Source organism: Carcharodon carcharias, chromosome 26 (assembly GCF_017639515.1).
Source record: "Carcharodon carcharias isolate sCarCar2 chromosome 26, sCarCar2.pri, whole genome shotgun sequence".
Classification (NCBI taxonomy): domain Eukaryota; kingdom Metazoa; phylum Chordata; class Chondrichthyes; order Lamniformes; family Lamnidae; genus Carcharodon; species Carcharodon carcharias.
In genome coordinates, this window is record NC_054492.1 from 5694360 (window position 1) to 5718485 (window position 24126).

Genomic DNA, 24126 nt, shown 5'->3' on the forward strand with positions numbered 1-24126 from the left:
GGAGGTCTGGGTCATGCTTGCGGACAGACCGAAGATGTTCCACAAAGCGGTCACCCAGTCTGCGTTTGGTCTCTCCAATGTAGGGGAGACCGCGTCCTGGTGAATCTCCTCCGCAACCTCTCCAGTGCGATCACATCCTTCCTATTGTGTGGCGACCAGAACTGCACACAGTACTCCAGCTGTGGCCTAATTAGCGTTTTATACAAGCGGGTAATGACGTTTATTCATTTCTGTATGGATGAGGCCAGCTAGGCTGAGCGAGCCAGCAGCTTTGCAGTGATGCTGGGTTCCCCGCATCCAGGGTGCAATCGACTGCAAATATGTGGACATCAAGGTGCCAGCGGGTCAGCTGGGTACCTTCATCAACAGGAAGGGCTTCCACTCCATGAATGTGCAGATAGTGTCTGACCACAGGATGCAGATTCTGCAAATCTGTGCAAGGTAACTTACTTATCTCCTGAGACACTCCCAAGTGCTGAGACTCTTCAGTGCCCCAGCCTGGCTCAATGGATGGCTGCTGGGTGACAAGGGCTATCCATTGAAAAGGTAGCTTATGATGCCTCTTTGCCACCCAAGAACAGAGGCAGAGCAACATTGTAATAGGAGTCATGCCTCCACAAGGGTGGTGATAGAGAGGACCATAGGCCTTCTGAAGATGCACTTCTGATGCCTGGACTGTTCAGGATGAGCACTACACCAAGAGCGGGTGTCACTGATAGTGGTTGCCTGCTGCACTCTTCACAATCTGGCACTGGCAAAGGGGGACCCAATGGGGTAAGAGGACCTTGATGCAGCTCCACAGGCCACAGAGGATGAATCCAGTAGTGAGTCAGAAGAGGAGCACGGGTAGGAGAACACTGAGGGCATGGAGGAAGACCTCAGTAACCTCCAAGGAGACAGGGATGCCTTGACCCAACACTCCTTCAGCTAGGCTGCCAAAGATCTGCTTCCACCTCATGCCAGGGCTGCTGCCTCCATCCCGGATGTCAGAAATGACCCTTTCATTTGAACCCAAAGTCCACTCAATGCCTGTGCAGTAAAGATTAGAGCCATTCACGTCAGCCTTACATACTGTCGTACTCTGCACCAGAAAATGCAAAAATAAAGTATACTCAGGCCATTATGACAAAAACAAAATTTATCTCATTTTGAAAATCCAAAAAAATTAACATAACCTTCTCTGGTCTTCATTCCCAGAGTAGTAAACATAAGTAAAACATTACACAAAGAAGATCACCCGTGACCAGTCCCTCTTGGGCTCATGGTGCCTTAAACTTACGTTTGCGAGTGCTACGTCTTGGTGCCCCCCTCCTCACTGGCACCAGCATTGGAGGCAGCCTGCTGACTCTGCTGTCTTGTTGGCCTTTATGGGCTTGGTGGTCATTTTCTGGTCAGTGGAGCCTCTGCTGGCCCCACCTAGGGAGGGAGGGGCCAATGCCACGGCTGGCATCTCCCCAGTCATCACACCTCATCAGATGCCATGGTCATTGGCAGAGAGACAGAGGAGTTGCTGCCGTCATCCAGAGCGCATTGAGAGGAGCCCGCAGAGATGACAAGCAGCTCATGCGCCAACATGACGTTGCTCTGGACCTCCCTGCTCGCCATATATGGACCTGAGGTCAGTGCCTGTGTGAGGGCTTGCAGGTCCAAGTGCAACCCAGAGACCTCTGATTCTGTTCCTGGAGCTGCCTCTCCATGAGAGTCACCACTCTCTCAATGGAGGAGACAGTGCGCTCAGCCATGAGGGTCAACACAGTGCTCATGCGCCGCATGGACTCCTCCACCACAGAGACCATGACTCCAGAGGATCATCATCTGCCTTCGACTCAGCATCGTCCTGGTCTCCAGCAGTCCTCCGACTCCCAGTGCATTGGGCACTCTCTGCCTCCACCTGTTCCTCAAGCAAGTGTGAATTGCCCTCACTGCTGTGCTCTGACATTCCAGCCACTGATCTAACGACCACCGAGATGCTGGTATCTGCACTGATGCCTGGTTCAGAGAGCGGGTGTGATGCAGATGCAGCTGAAGCCTAGAGGTCCTCTGGCGTCAGGGGTGGCTCTTCGCGGTCCTGCATTGAGTACCTGCTGGCGAATCTAAAGGAGAACAACAATATGTCACTAGGTTATGTCATCACACTGTCACTGTGCATGCCAGGCACCTGGTGAGACCATGGTGATCTGCATCATGGTGCCATCATCTTCCAATGATCAATGGGGAATCCAGTTTTGAGGCCGCCACCTCCTCCAGAGGCACACATCCAAAAACTGGGGGGAAGTGAGTGCTCATCCCACCTGGCCTCCCGCTTGATGTCTCCAGCCGCACTTGAGGCCACAACGTCGGTGTTCAGAGGGCTGCAAATATGTTCTTTCTCTGGCAGCCTTCAAGGGGCTGCCTGTACCGTTTCTAAACCGGCCGCCGGGTCACCTTTGGACCCGGCAGCTGACAGGCCCCCACCCGCCCCTTCCCAACCATTCGGAAGACACGTTTAACGCTAGGCAGGCCTTAATTGGTCAGCCAGCATGAAATCGCGATCGGGGACCAATCACGGGCCGTGGCCCATTTCCTGACCAGTCTCGGGTCCGCCAATCGCATCCGCCCACCGAGGATAAAATTCAGGCCTAAAACATATGTCCCTCAGGTAGAGGTGAGCCAGGCTGCTGCTCTGTAACCATCTCGCTGGAACTTGAATTTCACATGTTTTTCATCTCTCTCTTGCTAGCAAAGTCAGGAAATGAACCATCTCTTCCACAGTGTTCTATGCTTCCTTATGTTATACTTGTAAAGATCCAATGTTCATTGAAATGTACTATCCACCTAAACTCAGGGAAAATAGCTCCTTTTAGGTAAAATTTTATAGCCGTCAACTTTGGATTTCCAGTTCCGAAAAGGAACAGCCACAAAATTTGTTCCACCAAATCCTGTAGCCAGGATAGATGTGATTTTCAGAACAATTGGCAGGAGTGAAATTTTAGAACAGTGAGACAGATCAAGCATCCAAAACACAGAGAATTTTGTTTTGTTTTGATGCCTGTGGCTTTAAGTTCATCCAAGTGTTTAAAAATCCACAGCAGCTCAGATTACTGTGACAAACCTATTTCTGTACATTGAAGTTGACGAGAGGAAGAATTCAATCTTAAAAAATGCCGTGTCATTGGTTCAGATTTCATATGATTGAAGGTCCCTTTTTAAATTTGGTCAGATATTCAAAAACGTGAAGGTCTCTGCAGCACTTAAACATGGGGTGGAGCCGTCCCAAATTTGCAATAAGTGCGGTAGCGGATGGGGAAAATGGCGTTTTACCCGCTGACCTCAATGGCGGCTTTTCACATCGTATTGTCCCAAACCCATCCGTATTAATTATGCATTCCCGAGAAAAACACTGTTTCCATGGCGGGAGGCTCTTATTCACACACCACAGCGTCACCTCGCCACTTCATCACGCTGGGCCCCATATTTAAAGTGCAGCTGTGTGCACATCTCTCAGCGCTTCCAGCTCACAACTGCTGCAAGGAAGACATGGGCCTGAAAGGCAAAAAAGACCGAAGCCTCTAGGTTCAATGACCTGTCCCTCGAGCGCATTTTGGATGCAGTGGAGGCTCACCGTGATGTCCTGTACCCCTGCTCTGGCCGCCGGAGAGACAGCAACATAACTAGTCTAGCTTTGGAGGTGGTGGCAGCGGTGGTCAGTGCCAACACCCTGCAAAAGAACCACCCAGCGCCAAAAGAGGATGAATGATCCCTTCCATTCCGCAAGGTTAAGCCACTCTTCTCATCACTCCCAACTCAAAAACCCACAAACCCTTCACCACAGGGCTCTCACTCACTTCCAGTTCAAGGGACATCACCATTCACTCTCTCACTCACACCTTCACTGTCCTCATTCCATCTATGAGACCGCTCACCACCCACACAGGCCAGGCATACTTATCATCTGGCCTGGCAGGCGTCCTGGTTACATTCTCTCCATCTCTATTCATGCAGGACAAGCTAGCACACAAGAGGGAGAGGTCGCAGGCCTGTGGAGGAATGCTTGAAATTAAAGTCCTCACAGAGTTTGAAACCAGAGCCATCCAGCTGGCCAGCGAGGACCGGGACTGTTCCTGTGCTGACAGTGAGATCGGCGCTGCTCTACCTAGTGAGGATCCAGCAGTGCAACATCCATCAGATAACCATGCTGTGTGTGATGTGTCCTATTTCACAGGCCACTGCCATGCACTAACTATCTCTCCTTGCTTTCGCAGGCACATTTGCCAAACAGCCAACAGAGTCCACGATCCCAGGCCTCCAATCAAGCCCCGAAGAAACCTCTGAAGAGGAATCTGAAGGCACCCACCTTGAAATTCCTGTCACAACGCTCACCCACCCACCTCCTCCACCAGCGCAGAGACGCACACCTCAGTGGGACCTGGCTTTAGAGTAGCCTCGGGATCACAATCTGGTGAGCGCATCATACTTTCTGATCCAAAGCAGGCAGCGGCAGGGTCTTCCCGGGTGTATGGCACTCGGAGGACTGCTGGAGGCCAGAAATTTGCTGAATCCGAGTTAAATGACAAGCCTCTGGCCTCAGGCATGTCACAGTTGCTGGAGCTGCAAAGGCAAGCTCGGGAACATCAGGAAGGGATGTCCACTGCACTCCTCAGATTGCAAGGCACGATGGAGGAGTCTGTCCACTTTCAGGCTGAGATGATAAAGTTGGCATGCCAACACACCGAGGTCAACACTGGGAGAATGGCAGCTGCCATGGAGACATTGACTCACGACTTCGCTCCTGCACTGCTGAACAGGCTGAATTCCATGGCCAATGTCATTGTTGGCCTCCAGCAGTGTGTACGCGAGAGGTGTACGGGGCAGCTCGATCTCACAACAGCTACCCCTGCTCCTCAAGGAACCAGCCAGAGGCCCTCAGGCACCCATAGGGAGGAGGATCAGTAGGTGCACACCCGGAAGCCAACCACCCAGGTGACTCTGCGAGTGTCCGGCCCATCTGAAGCCTTCTTTCTGTGACCCCAGCAGCTTCAGTTCCACAGCTTGAGGAGGGTGCCACTGCCACACAGCAGGACCCCAAAAGCAGGCCGGAGCCCTCCAGGTCTCGGCCCTCCAGAGAGAACCCTGTCAAGGTCATCACAGACAAGGCGCAGCAGTCAGCAGGCTGCCTCCACCTCTGCTGTACATGTCCAAGAAGCACCAGGTCATAGTGGCAGGATTAGGAAGGTGAAGCAGATGTAATTGAACAGCCTGGGCACGGGTGCTAATCGCTTGTACATGATGTTCACGATTGTCAATAAATCCCCAAGAATGTCTCCCTGTCTATGGCTCCTTGTTCTGATGAGCAGTGTTTATGTCGCTCAGATGTGAAACCTTTCTACACAAGATATAGGTAGGTGTCTCAGTCCAGGACCTCTTTCTTGTGCTTTGTGAAGCCTTCAGACCAAAATGATGGTCCAGCCTCACACTCCCTGGACATATTACAGGTGCCTGAACCTTGAAGGTGCTTGTCATTGTTGCCAGAATGTTGTGGGCAGGTATCATTCTCTCTGTGTGCTGTCAACACTTTTAAGGAGGGGCTGGCCCCCATCTCTTCAGTACCTGTGTCCAGTGACGCTGTGCTCCAGCTCCTGAAGGGCTCAGGTGCTGAAAGCGGACAAGGGATCAGATGTTTCTAAAGTTTCATTGCTGCATCTCTATAAAATGACCCTGCTCACAGAGCGAAAGCGAGCTGCTCTCAGCCAAACAGGAGTCAGACATTCCCAGATGCTACATGAAGACCTGTGGAGTGCCCTCACTGCCTGTCATCATCATCCTCCTGCAATTGATCAATTATTAGGGCCTCCACTGCATCTCCACGACAGGAGCATTATCACAGAGGGTATGTGCACTGCCATAAGTCAGACTGGAGTCAAACGTTCACAGATGCAATGTAAGGATCTTATAGAGTCGCTTCCTTGCATGTCGCCACCATCCTCCACAAATCTAGCAGCTATGAGGGCCTCCTGAACACACCTGCCTCATCTGACCAGCGCGAGAGCCTCATCGCCATCATCGTCACCTTCGAGAACCTCCTCACCGTCGATGTACTCCTCATTGGAGCAGACATTGAACTCCTGCATCTCCCCCTCAGCCAGCTCCATTTCCCATTGCAGCACCAGGTTGTAAGGGGCACAGCAGCCAACAAGGATGCGTGACACACTCTGCGGACTGTATTGCAGCGCTCCACCAGACTGATCCAGGCACCAGAACCTCATCTTCAGCACCCTGATGGTCTGCTCCATCACGTTGTGAGTTGCAGCATGAGTCTCATTATAGCGTCGCTCTGCTGCAGTCAGAGGCCGCCACACGGGTGTCATCAGCCACATCGTCTGTGGGTAGCCCTTGTCCCTGAGGAGCCAACCCTGCATCCTCTGGACCCTGGAAGATGTCAGGGATCTGTACCTCACTGAAATTGTAGGCGTCGTGCACACTCCCTGGGAACCGTGTACAAGACCTGCAGGATGCGCTTATGGTGGTCGCACACCAGCTGCACATTCAGTGAATGGAATCCCTTGCAGTTGACATAGTTGACCACGTATTGCAACCAAGATCTGAGTGCCATGTCAGTGCAGTCGATGGTGCCCTCCACCTGTGGGAAACCCGAGATCTGGGCAAATCCAATCGCTCTTGCATCCCGGCTCTCCTGGTCCCGGGTGAAATGCATAAAGTTGTGTGCCTTCATGAAGATGGCATCCGTGACCTCATGGATGCATTTGTGGGTGGAGGCTTGTGATATCCCATAGAGGTCACCTGTTGAGCCCTGAAAGGAGCCACTGGAGGCCCCCCATGTACACATCCTGCAGTAGCTGGCAGTAGTGACTGACCAATTCCCTAGACATGCGCAATCTTCGGCAACTCTAGTTCTTGTCATCTGCAGGAATGAAAGACGGCATCGATAGAATCTGGGTCTAGCTGGGCGTCAACCAGCGACAGCTCACTGTGGCTTTTCAGCGGCATGTGCAGGAACCCCAACTTCCCCTTCTTCCTAAAGGTGCTGCTCCTCTGCCTCAGTCACTCTATTCTCCGTTGTCTTCGCTCTGGGTACGCCACGAGACATACATCTAGTTCACCAGGCTCCATGCTCCTGATGTACTCCTCTCGCAGGCTGAAAGAGAGAGACGTGTGGGTTAGCTTGAGTGCACTAAAAACCTCTCTTGTTTAAGTCTGAAGGCCCCTTCCTGAAGAGTGTTGGCCATCCCTTGGATGGCCAGAGTTTAGTGCACCGAATGGCTGCCCGAAACCCCACTCACCTTCACCCCAACTCCACCTGACCGATTGGCAGCAGCTTCACCCACTGGACTGCAGGCTGTGCTCTCAGCTCAGGCACAAACATTCTCCTAACCCACACTGCAAGGCTGCACTGTTAGCTTGAAACCACAATATGATTGAATTCTTCATCAAGATGGAGATCGATGTAGTTGATTCTGAGACTAGGGTCCTGAATCTTAATAAGGGAAACTACGATGGTATGAGGCACAAGTTGACTATGATGGATTGGGAAACGTTACTTAAAGGGATGACGGTGGATAGGCAATGGCAAACATTCAAAGGGCGCATGGGTGAACTGCAACAATTGTTTATTCCTGTCTGGCGCAAAAGTAAAACAGGAAAGGAGGCCAAACCATGGCTTACAAGGGAAATTAGAGATGGTATTAGATGCAAGGAAGAGGCATACAAATTGGCCAGAAAAAACAACAGACCTGGGGATTAGGAGCACTTTAGAATTCAGCAAAAGAAGACCAAGGGATTGATTAAGAAGCGGAAAATAGTGTATGAGAGTAAGCTTGCGGGGAGCATAAAAACTGACTGTAAAAGTTTCTATAGGTATGTGAAGAGAAAAAGATTGGTGAAGACAAATGTAGGTCCCTTACAGTCAGAAACAGGGGAATTTATAATGGGGAACAAAGAAATGGCTGACCAACTAAATACATACTTTGGTTCTGTCTTCACAAAAGAGGACACTAATAACATACCAGAAATGTTGGGGAACACAGGGTTTAGTGAGAGGGAGGAACTGAAAGAAATCAGTATTAGTAGGGAAATGGTGTTAGGGAAATTGATGGGATTGAAGGCCGATAAATCCCCAGGGCCTAATAATCTACATCCCAGAGTATTTAAAGAAGAGGCCCTAGAAATAGTGGATGCATTGGTGGTCATCTTCCAAGATTCTACAGACTCTGGAACAGTTCGTACAGATTGGAGGGTAGCTAATGTAACCCCACTATTTAAAAAGAAGGGAGAGAGAAAACAGGGAATTAAAGACCAGTCAGCCTGACGTCGGTAGTGGGGAAAATTCTAGAGTCCATTATAAAAGATTTAATAGCTGAGCACTTGGAAAACAGTGGCAGAATTGGACAGAGTCAGCATGGATTTATGAAAGGGAAATCATGCTTGACAAATCTACTGGAATTTTTTGAGGATGTAACTAGTAGAGTTGATGAGGGGGAGCCAGTGGATGTGGTTTATTTGGACTTTCGGAAGGCTTTCAACAAAGTCCCACATAAGAGATTGGCGTGTAAAATTAAAGCGCATGGGATTGGGGGTAGTGTATTGAGATGGATAGAAAACTGGTTGGCAGACAGGAAACAAAGAGTAGAAATAAACGGGTCTTTTTCCGAATGGCAGGCAGTGACTAGTGGGGTACCGCAGGGATCGGTGCTGGGACCCCAGCTATTCACAATATATATTAATGATTTAGATGAGGGAATTAAATGTAATATCTCCAAATTTGCAGATGACACAAAGCTGGGTGGGAGGGTGAGCTGTGAGGAGGATGCAGAGATGCTTCAGTGTGATTTGGACAAGCTGAGTGAGTGGGTAAATACATGGCAGACGCAGTATAATGTGGATAAATGTGAGGTTATCCATTCTGGTAGCAAAAACAGGAAGGCAGATTATTATCTGAATGGCTATAAATTGAGAGAGGGGAATGTGCAACGAGACCTGGGTGTCTTTGTACACCAGTCACTGAAGGTAAGCATGCAGGTGCAGCAGGCGGTAAAGAAGGCAACTGGTATGTTGGCCTTCATAGCCAGAGGATTCGAGTACAGGAGCAGGGATGTCTTGCTGCAATTATTCAGGGCCTTGGTGAGACCACACCTGGAATATTGTGTGCTGTTTTGGTCTCCTTATCTGAGGAAGGATGTACTTGCTACAGAGGGAGTGCAGCGAAGGTTTACCCGACTGATTTCTGGGATAATGGGATTGACATATGAAGACATATTGAGTTGATTAAGATTATATTCACTGGAGTTCAGAAGAATGAGGGGGATCTTATAGAAATCTATAAAATTCTAACAGGACTAGACAGGGTAGATGCAGGAAAGATGTTCCCGATGGTGGGGGGGTCCAGAACCAGGGGTCACGGTCTGAGGATATGGGGTCGACCATTTAGGACTGAGATGAGGAGAAATTTCTTCACCCAGAGAGTGATGAGCCTGTGGAATTCGTTGCCACAGAAAATAGTTGAAACATTGTATGTTTTCAAGAAGTTAGATGTAGCTCTTGGGGCAAAAGGGATCAAAGAGTATGGGGAGAAATCGGAAGCAGGCTATTGAGTTGGATGATCAGCCATGATCATAATGAATGGCGGAACAGGCTCGAAGGGCTGAATGGCCTACTCCTGCTCCTAGTTTCTATGAACCATGGGGGAGACTGGTCCAAACCGGGATGATGGCATTGGAAGGGGCTGTGAGCACCTCCACCAGTGACTGCGCCAGGGCCAGCTTTCGGAAGGAGACTGTACACATACCCAGTCATCCAGCTGTTCTGCAGTCTGCTAAAATGCTAATTAGTTTGCAGTCTGTCCCCGAGGGACGAAAAGCTCTGGAGCACTTACTGTTACTTTCATGCCTCTGTGTTGCTTGAGTGGGCAGATAAGCAAGGGGCCCAACTCCAATCATATCATTATGGCTACGCCTGAACTGTCTCAGCTGCAGAGGAATGGCCACTTTACGCAGGTTTCCCTAACATGTGGCCACTTCCCTTGTGAACCACCACCCCCACCTCACACATGCTTGTGCGCTACCTTCAACTGGATGGCAGCTTTTGCGCCCCCCTTGCCCAACGTCACCTCAACTGCAGGGCAGCCTTTGCCCCGCCTCCCCACCCCAACACGCCTCAACCTTGAAGTCCAACAGGCGTATCTCATGAGCACTCCGCAATGTTACAGTGCACTCACCTCTAAGTCCCCTTCAAAGTGCAGCCCGCCAAGTGCGCACTTTTTATATGCTATTCCGGAACACGTACGCCGACATGGGTGGACGACCCAGCGAGGGGGGGATGAGTCCGGCGGGCTGGCCTTACAGTGATATGCTGACATATTACAATGAGGTTCCCGATGTCCAATGGTGGGAAACGCACCATTGCCATCAATGGGCCGAGCGGACAATCACAAACTAGTTTCACAACATTGTGAAACCGATTTTTGGCCTTCTGGCTATTTTGTCTGCTCAAGCCACCGAACAAGCCTGACACCAGCGGGAATGGACGATTCCGCCCATGATATAAAAAGGGCCAATCTGCTTTATTCCAAGAGTCTGTTTGCGAATCTCAGGTGAGGAACTCATCAGTTTGAATTTCCAACAAACACTTAAGATTAACTAGAAATTTTGCAAAAATAAGAGATTAGTAAAGACCCAAAACAGCAACTGTGTTTTGGCTATATTATCTTCCAATGCTGAATGTGATAAAGCAAATTAGATTGAGATTAAATCAGAACTCAAAGTACGAAATAAGATAATTGCTAAAAGTGTAAAAAATATTATTGTAAATGCAGCTCCATACTTTGTCAGTTAACCTTCATAAGAAAATCTGCTGCAATATAGAATTCTCCGTGCTGACTCCCGGCAAAGGCATATAAATGTAGAATAGAAAGGGTTTAGTGATTATGTTGCTTAGAATCTGTGTAGTATTAGGGAATAGGTAGAAATCCTTGAGCAATTTTTTTAATTAATTCATGGGGTGTGGCTGTCATTGGTTAGGCTAACATTTATTGACCATCCCTAATTACCTTTTAGACAGTGATGGTGAGCTGTCTTCCTGAACCATTGCAGTCCATGTGGTATAGGAATACCCACTGTGCTGCTAGGGAGGGAGTTCCAGGATTTTGACCAAGCAACAGTGAAGGAACAGCAATATATTTCCAAGTCAGGATGGTGAGTGGCTTGGAGCGGTGTGTCTACTGCCCTTGTTCTTCTAGATGATAGCGTTCATGGGTTTGGAAGATGCTGTCTAAGGAGCCTTGTTGAGTTTCTGCAGTGCATCTTATAGATGGTACACCTTTCTGTCACTGTGGTTGTGAATGGGGTGCCAATCAAGCGGGCTGCTTTGTTCTAGATGATGTCAAGCTTCTTGAATGTTGTTGGAGGCATCCAGGCGAATGGAGAGTATTCCATCACATTCCTGACTTGTGCCTTGTAGATGATGGACAGATTTTGGAGAGTTACGAGGTGGGTTATTTACCACAGAATTCCCAGCATCTGACCTGCTCTTGTAGCTACAGTATTTATATGGCGAGTCTCGTTCAGTTTCTGGTCCCCAGGATGTAGATAGTGGGAGATTCAGTGATGATAATACCATTAAACGTCAAGGGGCGATGGGTAGATCCTCTCTTATTGGAGAAGGTCATTGCTTAGCACATGTGTGGCGCGAATGTTACTTCCAATAATCAGCCCAAGCCCACCATCTGTGACTGAACCACCCTCTTCAGGATATACCCTCTGCTCACCCCAAATGGGAAGGGGGCTCGTAAAGGTGCCCTAAAAATAGGCTGTCCTACTTTCTCCTAGCTAGGGAACCACACTCTGTGAGGTCACCAGCTTGGTGGTCAAAGAGAAAAAACTTTATATTTTGCAACTTGGAATGATAGAACACTCATAAGTGACCATTTGGAAAGAAGAACTGCAATCGTAACACCTGAACTATCAAGACTCCAAATTGATATTGCCACCCTCAGTGAGACTGGCCTTCCTAAAGAGGGGCAGCTGAAGGAACAAGGAGAGAGCTAAACCTTTTACTGGAAAGGAAACGTTGTCCACGGAGTTGGTTTTGCATCTGGAATAGAACCTTTGATGTGCTGTCGGAATTCCCCAATTGTATAAGTGTAAGACTTCACCAATAGCTCAGCTGTAACCAATATACCACCATCATCAGGCCCGACTCTTGACTCCTGAAGGAAAAGTTTTATTCTGACCTTGATGAAGTCCTCACTGTCGTTCCAAAAGGAAAAAAAGATTATCCTCCTGAGCCTTCATGGCCAGGGTTAGCTGTGATTCCGATGTCTGGAGCGGAACTATTGGGAATAATTTGGTGAGAAAAGCCAATGCTTTTCTCCTGCTGACAAAGTGTGCTCGGCATGGCCCCATTATAACAAACACCCTCTCCTGCCAGAAGGACAAATATAAAACCACATAGAGGCATCCTAGATCAAAGCACTGGCACCTCCTGGATTGTCATTGTTCAGGTCAAAGATCTAAGTGATGTCTGTATCACTGAATCCATGCAAGGGACTGATGCCTGCTGGACAGATCACAGACTTGTTCAATCAGTGATGAACACCCAGCAACACCAAGACATCACAAGGCCCAGAAGTCCAAGATGAAGAAGATCAAAGTCTCAGCCCTAAAGCAGCCCGAACAAAGAGAGGAATTCCAAGTGCAGCTCACAACCTGCCATTGAAAATGTAACCTCCTTCATGTGAAGGACTGGATGTGTACTTGGTGAAATTTGGAAAATCTTCACCCATGCAACTCAATTCCAGAACAGTGAGACCAAATAAAGTCAACTGTACTAGATTCATTTACCCAGACCATTGGGTTCAAGCATCATCGTCACCTGAACTGATTGGACAAAAATTATGCTGAAACATGTGACCTCCCAGAACAAAAATGAACAGCTTTTATTGCCTGGTGAACAACCCACAGTTGCAAATCAAGAAGGCAGCATTTGAACAGCTCAAAGCTGACACCTAAAAACAAAACTGTAAGATAAAGAACATGTGGAAGAGAAAGATCCAAAGATCCAACAATATGCTGACAACCATGACATATGTGGCTTTTTTGAAGCCACCAGGGCCATCTACAGACCAAGGAAAAAATCCCCTTTGCTCACAGGGTGGTGTCTCTTCTTAAGGATGCTAATGTGACCTGTCAATGCTGGAAAGAACATTTTCAACAACTCCTCAACATACATACAGTGAAATTTAATTTTGAAAAACACCTTTGTGCTCTCAAGTCTTTTGTTAATGGCAAATTACCTGATGAGAATATGGAACTCGCTTCCACCTAGAGTCGTTGAAGCAAATAATATAGTGGCATTTAAGGGGAAGCTAGATAAACACAAAGGAGGAATGAATAGATGATTGTAGAGTTTTTTGAAATAAGGTGGGAGAAGACTTATTTGGAGAATAAATACTGGCATGGACCAGTTGGGCTGAATGGTCTGTCTGTGATTCTATTAAATTGCAGCACACCTCCTATAAATACATTGTTTAGGACCTTTTATGTCATTCAGACAGTAATTGTTCTTCCATATTAGCTTCTGAATTGTATCACTGGTCTCCCTCTGACCTGATGCCAGAGCAGAAGGACATGCTCAGGCTGGATGTGACGTTTCAATCTGGACACATTGCTCAGAACATTCACATTGTGGCGTGTAAGTCATGGTGTTGTGAAAGGAGTAAATGCATTTTTGCACAACTACATCATTGGGATCATTTTTGCTAGCGTGAAAAATGATCAGAGTTATGCCCATCACAGACTCTGGAAAAGACCTCTTGTGATGCTCCTCCAGAATGTGCTATTGCCCTGTTAATACCAGTGATAACGAAAAGAGCCAGTGAGAAACCAGCATTCCTTGCCACCAAAACTGTGATAGACCTGTTGCACAAACGCTGCTAACCACAGAACAACATAAAGGCAGCTTGGCCATGCCTGGTTAGAAGGATTCACACTGCTCACTGCCACTTTAATTTGCATTTATATATCACATAGAAAAACATCCCAAGGCACTTCATTTCTGGAGCAAACTGAAAGCCAAGCCAACAAGGGAGAGATTAGGATGGTGTGATAAAAGACATGGGCTAATTTTAAGGACATCTTAGAGGAAGAAAGTGAGGTGGAGATGGGAGAGATTCAGCATAAGACCAAGGCAACTGAAGGCAGGTCTCCATTGGTTGGACAGAGGGGATTGCACAAGAGGCTGGAATAACAGTAACAGGATTTGGGGGAAGGATTTGTAAGACTGGAGATTGTTTCAACGATAGGGAGGAACAAGGTAGTGGAGGGATTTAAATATGGGTATGAGAATTGGAGTATTTGGGCCAGTTTTTGCTATGAATAACTCTTCTGAGTGTTATTGTTACATTTCTTCTCTTTATATTCAAAATAAACTCATAAAAATGCCAAATTTCACCAAGTACACATCCAGTCCTTCACCTGAAGGAGGTTACATTTTCAATTACAGGTTTTTTGACATTTTGCAGTTTGATTTATCATGCTTTTATCTGTCACCTCCCTTACCTGTGATGGCAGTCCATATGATAATAGAGTTTACAGCAATGTTAAATCCTCTGCTAACTCTACAATTGACCAGATTTATTGTGCCAGAATTTTTTTCAGCCTCAGGCAAAAGCACATGATGAAAAGAAACGGCTTTGTCTATCATTACCGTTTCATCTTTATGTACATTTAGTAATTTCTGAGTAAAGCAATCATTAATGGGTCTTTAATGATGCTAGATGGAGTCTGAGTGACAGTTTGTTGTATCAATACCAGTCAGTGTACCATAGCTAAGACTGGCAGATTTCCAAAGCTGCTTGGCCAATTGCTGCACTCTGATGCTGGTTCCAGCACTGAGACTGATTGTGGGATGATTGATTGAGAAAAGTCTTAATTCAAGACAGGTCAGTGGGATAAAACAAAACACACAAATTCTGAAAACCTGAAATCAAAACCTAAGTTGCTGGAAATACACAGTGGATGGTCGGCATTTAAAAGTAAAAAGAAAACGGGATTAAAGTTACAGATGGTGGTTTGGTGAAGGGAGTGAATTTGTTGCATTCCCCACTAAATTTTAGATAACTGGTAAAAGAGCCAGAGATGGCGTGAGGAGGACTTTACTCTGTTGTTATAGGAGCTGGAATGCGCTGCTAGAAAGGGCGGTGGAAGCAGGTTCAATGGGAACTTTAAAAAGGGAACTGGATAAACACTGGGAGGGAAATTATTTGGAAGAAAGAACAGGGGAGCGGAGCTAATTGGAAACTTTTTCAAAGAGCCAGCAAAGGCTGAATGATAGACTGAATGGCCTCTTCTTGCACTCCATGATTATCTATTAAATTAATTGAGATGCTATATAATATCACATTGAGTTAAAACCATCTTTCTTGTTGCTGATTTGATTGACACTCTTAACCATTTAGAATCCAGCTTTTCACTCCTGGCTTTGTCCCTGACATCAGTAACCAACTTCTGCCTTGCTCTGTGAAGCAATGTTGGAAAGAGTTTTATTTTATGCTAATTTCACTCCCTGCTGACTAATAATTTATGGCACTGAAACTGAAAGTCCTAATTTACTGGAATGAATCCTCATTTAAAGAGACTAAAAATGAACACCACCACCACAGTGGGTAAACACACAATCACAGCCTGATTAAGACTGGCCCATTCCCAATGAGAAAACCTTTCACTGCCTGGGACACTCATGAGTTGTGGGTTTTTCGCATAAAATACTCTTGCAACACTAGGTCCTGAAATGCATCCAGCAAGTGTCACAAACACACACTGATAACAGTTTTTTATTTCCAATTTGTGTATTTAACTGAATTCAAATTCTCAAGCTGCTACGTGAACTCGTGTTTCCTGACTCTTAATCCAGTAACATCACCAGTATGCTACCAGTGTTGTGTATTGTGCATGAGTTAACACAATAGAAATGAGATGTGATAGTTTTTTGTCAGTGGGTCATTAAAACTGTACACAGGCCATCTACAAAACAACTAAAGCGTTGGGATGTATAGCGAGGGGTGTGACATCTAAGTCAAAGGACGTGGCACTGAAGGTTTACCTGGCCTCATGAGGCTGTCACCTACACCTGATACAGGCTCTAAAAAAGCTGACAACTTTAGAATTTTGAGGCCTAATTCAAAGCCAATGAAATGAAAAGAAGTAGTTGTAGAGGTTTTGTAACTTAAACTATTAATTTATGCAACGTTCCTCAACGCCACCTCCCCTCAATCCCCTGTTAATACCAGCTCTCAGCTCCCCAAATCCCTCAATTAAAACTGTATCTCTGGGCCTGGGTTCTGCTGCTTTTGCTACTTTAAAGATAGTATGTAAATACATGTTACTGTTTTAGTAGCAAGCACCAAAACTGATTGTGGGCATTTTTCAGAACAAACATATAAAGAAGGCATTGGGTGGAATTTTCCATCCCTGTTGGTGTCGGGCATGGTGGGCGTGAGGGGACAAAACGGCAGGAAGGCCTAAAATCGGTTTCACGCCGTCGTGAAATCAGTTTGCACTCACCGCTCCGTTCAACAATGGCGGGCTGCATTTCCCGCTGCCAGACATTGGGAATGTCATTTTAAGACATCCGCATATCATTATAAGCCCTGCTCACTGGAATCATTCCCCACACTGGATCATCCAGGCACAGTCACACCAAAGTGTTTCACAACTGTACATAATCGACATGCACTTGGCGAGCTGCACTTCACTCGGGACTTTGAGGTTTGTTTGCCTACCGTGTTTCAGGCAGCACTTACAGTCATCAGCACCAGGCTTTGCAGACAGCACCACATCACTTTTAGGGGCCTCATGGGCAGGCCTTTACTTACGAGACCAGCCACAAGATGGGGGTGTCTTTTCAATGGCGGCAGGGATATGGTTTGCCTGGGAAAGGGGGAGAAGTGACCTCAGGCAAGGGAAGAGGCTGTAGGGCTAGGGCATTACTAGGTAAGGGGTGTGGGGAGCGGTATCCCAGTGTGTGTGCGGACACACGTTGATCTGTGCAAGCAGTCTCAAGAGGGTGAGGGCTGAGGAGGCACTCTCCAGAGGAGATGAGGCCAGGTGGAGATGTGAGGGTGTGTGTGAGAATGGGTGGTGATGTCCCTTGAGCTGGCAGTGAGTGAGATGCCAGTGAATGTGTGATGCGCTTGTAAACATGTGAGAGTTAGAGTGATGATGTCTTACCCTGGCAGAATGGATGGGATCATTCATCCTCTTTCTGCACTGGATGGCAAAACTCTTCTGTGCAGCATTGGCACTGACCACCTCTGCCACTGCCTGCCAAGCTGGAGTGGTGACACTGATGGGCCTCCTGCAGCCAGAGGGGGTGTAGAGGACATTGCGGCGGGCTCCAACAGTGTCCAGAAGGTGTCCCAGGAATCAGGGGGCTGCAGACTTCTTGTCTTTTGAGGCCATATCTTCTGTGCAGCAGCCCTGGGCTGGAAGCACTGAGAGGTGTGCGCCCAGCTGCACTTTAAATATGGTGCCAGGCGTGAGGAAGCAGCGAGGTGACAGTGTGGCGGGCGAATCGGAGGCTGCCTGCCAGTGAAACGGCATGTTTCCTGGGAATGCATGGTTAATGAGGTGGGATTGGGATGATTTGGCACAAAAACATGCCATTGTGGCCAACAGGCAAAACGTCCTTTTTCCCACCCGTCACCACAGTTTGTGCAAATCTGGGACCATTCTGCCCATTGTTTATATGGATAGACTAATTTTATTAGTGATTAGTTATTAGTCCTAGGATGAGCACATGGAAAAATGGAAACATTATGAGAATTGAAATATTAACTGTGATCAATTTCCTACAGTGCTCTACAGACTGTGGTCGAGGAGTCCATCTGAGGACAGTGAATTGCACTAATCCACAAAGCAAGTGTGATCTTGCAACTAAACCCAATGAGGAGGAGGAGTGTGAGGACCACACAAACTGTTACAAGTGGCAGACAGGAGAATGGTCAAAGGTGTGTAACTCTATTCCTACCTGCCGTTGCACCTGTGTGGTAACATATTATCACAGTTACATTGTCTTGCATTTGTTAATGGCACCCATTTTAATCTAGTATAAATTTGTAACTATATAGCAGGCACAGAAATAGTGAAGTATTTGCAATTTTACAACCTACCTGCATCATGGTCATTTTCCAATTTATACATTTGTACATTTAACGGAATTCAAATTCTTAAGTTGGGATTTCAACTCTTGATTATGATTATTAGCCTAGCAACACACATTACTGGGCCCCAGGGTAGGGTGCATGTTTGTGAACTGACAGTTTTGGTGGATGGGTTATTAAAAATGTTCACAGGCAGTCTAGAAAACAACTAAAGTATTGGGATGTAAAGTGAGGGCTGTGACATCTGAATCAAAGGACATGCACTGAAGTTGTACCTGGCCTGATGAGGCTGCACCTGGATTATCACGTGGAGTTTTGGTCTCCATGTTACAGGCAAGTTGTATAAACAGAGGAGAGCTTCAAGATTGATCCCTGAATTTACAGGCTGAGTTATAATGAAACTTAGTCAACCGTGGGCCATTACACAGATTGATTTCTCCAGGCCAAAGCACAACTGTTGTCGCTCTTCCGGTCTTTATAGAGTTGATAAAAAGGAATTTGTTTTGGAGTGACTTCAAAGATGGAAAGACTTGGAGGAAATCTGGGAGCTTTATTTGAGATTAGAAGATTATTGATTATTCTTTGTGTTCATGAGCCTTTTACAACATGTGCTTCAATACGAAGAGTATCCACTCCTTCATTTCTAACAACGAAAGTGGAAAATGCAGCAGCTGTTTTTGAATCTATGAAAGACGTGAAGAAACCAGATCTACAAAGGACCAAGAGAAACAGATTTCCATTGCCTCATGAAAAGGCATTTGGGAGATCAAGGCGTTAATAGTCATTTCAATACAAGAGGGCTGCAGATTGTAAAGAAAGTACGACCATAAAGATCTGAAGGAAGTTAATGAATGTAGAGTGGGATCAACTTCAACAGTGCAGAAAGGGCTGGATCATCTATTTTAGTGGTGTTGCTTGAAGAATCGTGCACAGAGATCTTTTACATCCACCTGAGAGGGCAGATTGTCTCATCCAAATGACAACACCTCTAAACTTCACCCATCTCCTTCCCTGCCTCATCCAATCTATTTCTGAAACCCTCATCCATGCTTTTCTTACCTCCAGTCACTACGAATCCAACGCTTTTTTAGCCCGGCTCCCATGTTCCACCCTTTAAAAACCTCAGCTCACCAAAAGCTCTGTTGTCCGTATCCCTATTTGCAGCAAATCCCATTCACCCATCACTGTTGTGCTCATTGATTTACATTGGCTCAGGCTCCGGCAACACCTCAAATTTAAAATCCTCATCCTAATGTTCAAATCCCTTCATGACCTTGCTCTTTTCTATCTCTGTAACCTCCTGCAGCCCCATCACCTTCCGAGATATCTGCATTCCACCATTTCTGGATTCTCCACCAAGACACTGTGCCCCCTCCCCAGAATTTGACATTCACCCTCTCCCATTGTGTTACCCATTCATCAGACCCTCTGCTCTCCTCCCATGTGTGTCTACACTAAGGGGAGGATTTTCCCCTCGTCGGTCAGGCTCGGCAGGGGTGGGTGGGGGCTGTCAGGAAGCTGACCACCGCCCACTATCAGGGCCGGACCGCCAATTAAAGCCCGCCCAGCGTGAAACACACGTGGCAGCGCCCAGCACTGCCTATATTGGGGGAGGAGGAGGACGGGAGCGCAAGTTCACACATGTGTGCGGGTGCGCACTGGAAAAGCTCCCTGAGGCACAGAGCAGCCTCAGGGAGATGAAGAGTTTAGAACATTAAAAATAAAGATTTTAAAAATGTTATAAAACACATCCCCCCATGTGACTCTGTCACATGAGCAGGGACACATTATTAATGAAAGGTTAAAATGTTAATTTTATTTTTATTTGTTGACGGAAACCTCACCCCGCCTGTGGATTAGGTTTCCTGAAAAATGCAAAGGCCTCTTGGCCTTTTCGCCTGCCCGCTAACCGTAAGGTTTGAACGGGCAGCGAAAAATTTCTTTTAATTATAGCTTTAATGACCTTAATAGGCCTTTTAATTGTCAGCAGGCACACTGCCAATTCAGGCGTCCGTCGACTGAAATATCGCGTGAGTGTAAGTTGGCTTCAGGATGCTTGCCAGATGTCATCGCGTCTCATTTTACGCTTGGTCAGGTTGGGTGCGCGCCTGTCCGATGAGCGTTATATTCTGGCCTAAATGTTTACAACAAAAAGCATTTTCTAGATATGGGGGAGAATTTTATCGTTTAGAACAAGTGAGTTTGGGGAAGGCGGGGTCTTAAAATTTTCTGAACTGTCAATGAGGGGCACAACCCGGCTCCAGCGCGCCCAGCTGGGGGTTTAACAGAGACGCATTTGGAGGTGAGTGAGAAACGTATTCACTGAAGTTTGGGATTTATTTACTGTGGGGGCCAGGTAGTAATTCGGGCAATTTGCACCCTTAGGAGACTTTAATGGGGTGTTTAGAAATTGCTTTTAACTTTGCTCCAGATTTAACATGTGCCACATGGGTTTCCCAGGGCTTGAGCTTCAGCAGCTCAGGTGGGTATTTAAACTTATCATTGGAGGTTTCCAACTGACAAGATCAGGGTGCAAGGCATGGTGGACCTGCTTGACAGCAGGAGGAGGAAGACTATCACTCTCCAAAGTATCAATGACGTGGGTGTAGTGGGATCAGCACAAACACTAAAGATGGGACACGGGGAGGAGGGATACACGGCGGGGGGAGGGATTGACAGAATCACAGAATCTTAATGGCACAGAAGGTGGCCATTTGGCCCATCATGTCTGCACCGGCTCTCTAAATGAGCATTATGACCTAGTGCCTTTATCATATCCTTGCACATTGTTCCCATTCAAATAATCATCTAATGCCCTCTTGAATGCCTCGATTGAACTGCCTCCGCCACATTTCCAGGCAGCGCTTTCCAGGTCCAAATTTCTCGTCGTGTGAAAAAGTATTATTCTCACATCATATTTGCTTCCTTTGCAAATCACTTTAAATCTGTGCCCTCTCGTTCTTGATCCTTTTACGAGTGGGAACAGCTTCTTCCTATCTATCCTGTCCAGCCCCCTCATGATTTTGAACATCTCTATCAAATCTCCTCTTAGCCCTCTTCTCTCCAAGGAGAACAGTCCCAACCTCTCCAATCTATCCTCATAGCTGATGTTTCTCATCCCTGGAGCCATTCTTGTGAACCTTTTCTGCACTCTCTCTAATGTGTTCACATCCTTCCTATAATGTGGTGCCCAGAACTGTGCACAATATTCTAGCTGAGGTCTAACGAGTGACTTATATAAATTCAGCATAACCTCCCTGCTCTTGTACTCTATGCCCCTATTAATAAAGCCCAGGATACTATATGCTTTATTAACTGCTCCCTCCACCTGTCCTGCCACCTTCAATTATCTATGCACACATACACCCAAGTCTATCTGCTCCTGCACCCCCTTCAAAATGTCATCCCCTTATTTTATATTTTCTGTCCATGTTCTTCCTACCAAAATGTATCACCTCACACTTCTCCACATTGAACTTCATCTGCCACCTATCTGCCCACTCCACCAACTTGTCTATGTCCTCTTGAAGTTCCATATTGTCCTCCTCACAGTTCACAACACTCCCAAGCTTTATATCAGCCGCAAACTTTGAAATTGTCCCCTGCACACCAAGATCTAGATCATTAATATACATCTGGAAAAGCAAGGGTCTCAATACAGTCCCCTGAGGAACTCCGCTACAAACCTTCCTCCAACCTGAAAAATATCTATTGACCATTACTCTCTGCTCCCTATTTTTCAGCCAATTCTGTATCCACTTTGCTACTGTTCCTTTTATTCCATGAGCAATAACTTTTCCCACAAGTCTGTTGTGTGACATTGTATCAAATGCCTTTTGAAAGTCCATATATACCATATCAACAACATTACCCTTATCGACCTTTTATGTTACCTCTTCGAAAAACTCCAGCAAGTTGGTTAAACACCATTTCCACTTTAGAAATCCATGCTGGCTTTTCCTTATCAACCCATATTTTTCTGTGACTACTAATTCTATCCCAAATAATTGTTTCTAGAATCGTGCCCGCCACTGAAGTTAAACTTACTGGTCTGTAATCGCCGGGCTTATCCTTACAACCCTTTTTGAACAAGGGCATAATGTTTGCAATTCCCCAGTCTTCTGGCACCCCCTTGAGTCTAGGGAATACTGAAACATTATGGCCAGTGCCCCTGCAACTCCTTCTCTCACTTCCTTCAATATCCTTGAATGCATCTCATTCAGTCCAGGTGCCTTGTCAACCTTAAATACCAACAATCTGTTCAACACTTCCTCCTTATCAATTTTGAACCCTTCTAGTGATAGAGTTACCTCATCTGTCACTGTGGCCTGGGTAGCATCTACCTCCTTGGTAAAGACGGATGCAATGTATTCATTTAATACCTCAGCCATGGCCTCTTCATTCTTGTGTAAATTCCCTTTTAGGTCCCTATTCAGCCCCATTCCTCCTTTTACCATCTTTTTACTATTTATATGCCTATAGAAGACTTTTGGATTCCCCTTTATGTTGGCTGCCAGTCTTTTCTCATAATCCCTCTTTGTTTCTCTAATATGTTTTTTCACCTTCCTTCGGAACCTTCTTTATTCCTCTTGGTTTTCAATTATATTTTCTACCTGATACCTATTATAATCACACTTTTTCTTCTTGATCTTAATTTCTATCTCCTTTTTCATCCAGGGAGCTCTGGATTTGTTTGCCCTATCTTTCCCTTTCAATGGAATATACCTTGACTGTGCCCAAACCAATTCTTTTTGAAGGTAGCCCATTGTTCAGCTACAGTTTTTCCCACCAATCTTTCATTCCAGTCTATCTGGCCCAGCTCCGTTCTTGCCCCATCGAAGTCAGCTCTCATCCAGTTAATTATTCTTACTCTGGATTGCCTATCGTCCTTTTCTACCATCATCCTAAAACGTACAATATGATGATCACTGTCTCCTAAATGTTTCCCTGCTGACACTGGATCTACTTGGCCCACCTCATTTCCAAGAACAAGTCCAATAATGCATCCAATAATTTCTAGTTGGATTGAACACGTACTACTGTAGAAAATTTTCCTGAACCAATCTAGGAACTTTTGCCCCTCTTCGCCCTTTACGCTACCACTGTCCTAGTCTAGAATCAGGTAATTAAAGTCCCCATTATAACTACTCTGTAATGCTTGTACCTCTCTGCAATTTCCCTGCAGATTTGTTCTTCTACGTCCTTCTCACTATTTGCCGGTCTATAGACTACATTGAGCAATGTAATTGCACCCTTTTTGTTCCTTAGCTCTAGCCAAATTGATTCGGTCCTTGAACCCTCTGGAACATCCTCTTTCTCCAGCACTGCATGCTCTCCTTAACCAATACCGCCACCCTTTCTCCTTTCCTATCTTTTCTGAACACCTTGTACCCAGGAATATCTAACACCCAGTTCTGCCCTTCCTTGAGTCAGGTCTCTGTTATCACCACAACATTATATTTCCATATGGCAATCTGCGTCTGTAACTCCCCTGCATTCACATACATGCATAATAACTCTGATTTAGATTTTGTTACTTTCTCCCTCACCCCGACTTCACCAAATAACTTACTATTCTCTACACTAGTACTATCCGTCCTTCCCAGTATTTTGTGCATCCTGGTATTCCTCTCTAATAATTTCTCTTGGTTCCCACACCCTTGCCGAGTTAGCTTAAAGCCCTCCCAACAGCACTAGCAAAACGGCCTGCAAGGATCACAGTCCCAGCTTTGTTCAGGTGCAACCTGTCTGGCTTGTACAGGTGCCATCTTCCCCAGAGCCAGTTCCAGTGTCTGAGGAATCTAAAGCCCTCCCTCCTGCACCATCTTTCCAGCCACACATTCATGTACCTTATCCTCCTATTTCTGTACTCAGTGGCCTGGGCCTACGTTTGAGATCCTGCTTGCTAATTTTCTACCTAGTTCCCTAAATTCTGATTGCAGGACCACAGCCCCCCTTCCTACCACAGTCATTGCTAC

At 46.4% G+C, this 24126-nt stretch overlaps 1 protein-coding gene across 2 annotated transcripts in view; it reads left to right on the forward strand.

The window, feature by feature from the left end:
• The window catches only part of adamts17 (ADAM metallopeptidase with thrombospondin type 1 motif, 17), a 591331-nt gene that overhangs the window by 518507 nt on the left and 48698 nt on the right, over positions 1-24126 (forward strand). For both annotated transcript variants that reach the window (XM_041175111.1, XM_041175112.1), the window contains exon 21: positions 17843-17995. In XM_041175111.1, the coding sequence (XP_041031045.1) occupies positions 17843-17995 (153 nt within the window). The remainder of the gene's footprint in view (positions 1-17842; positions 17996-24126) is intronic.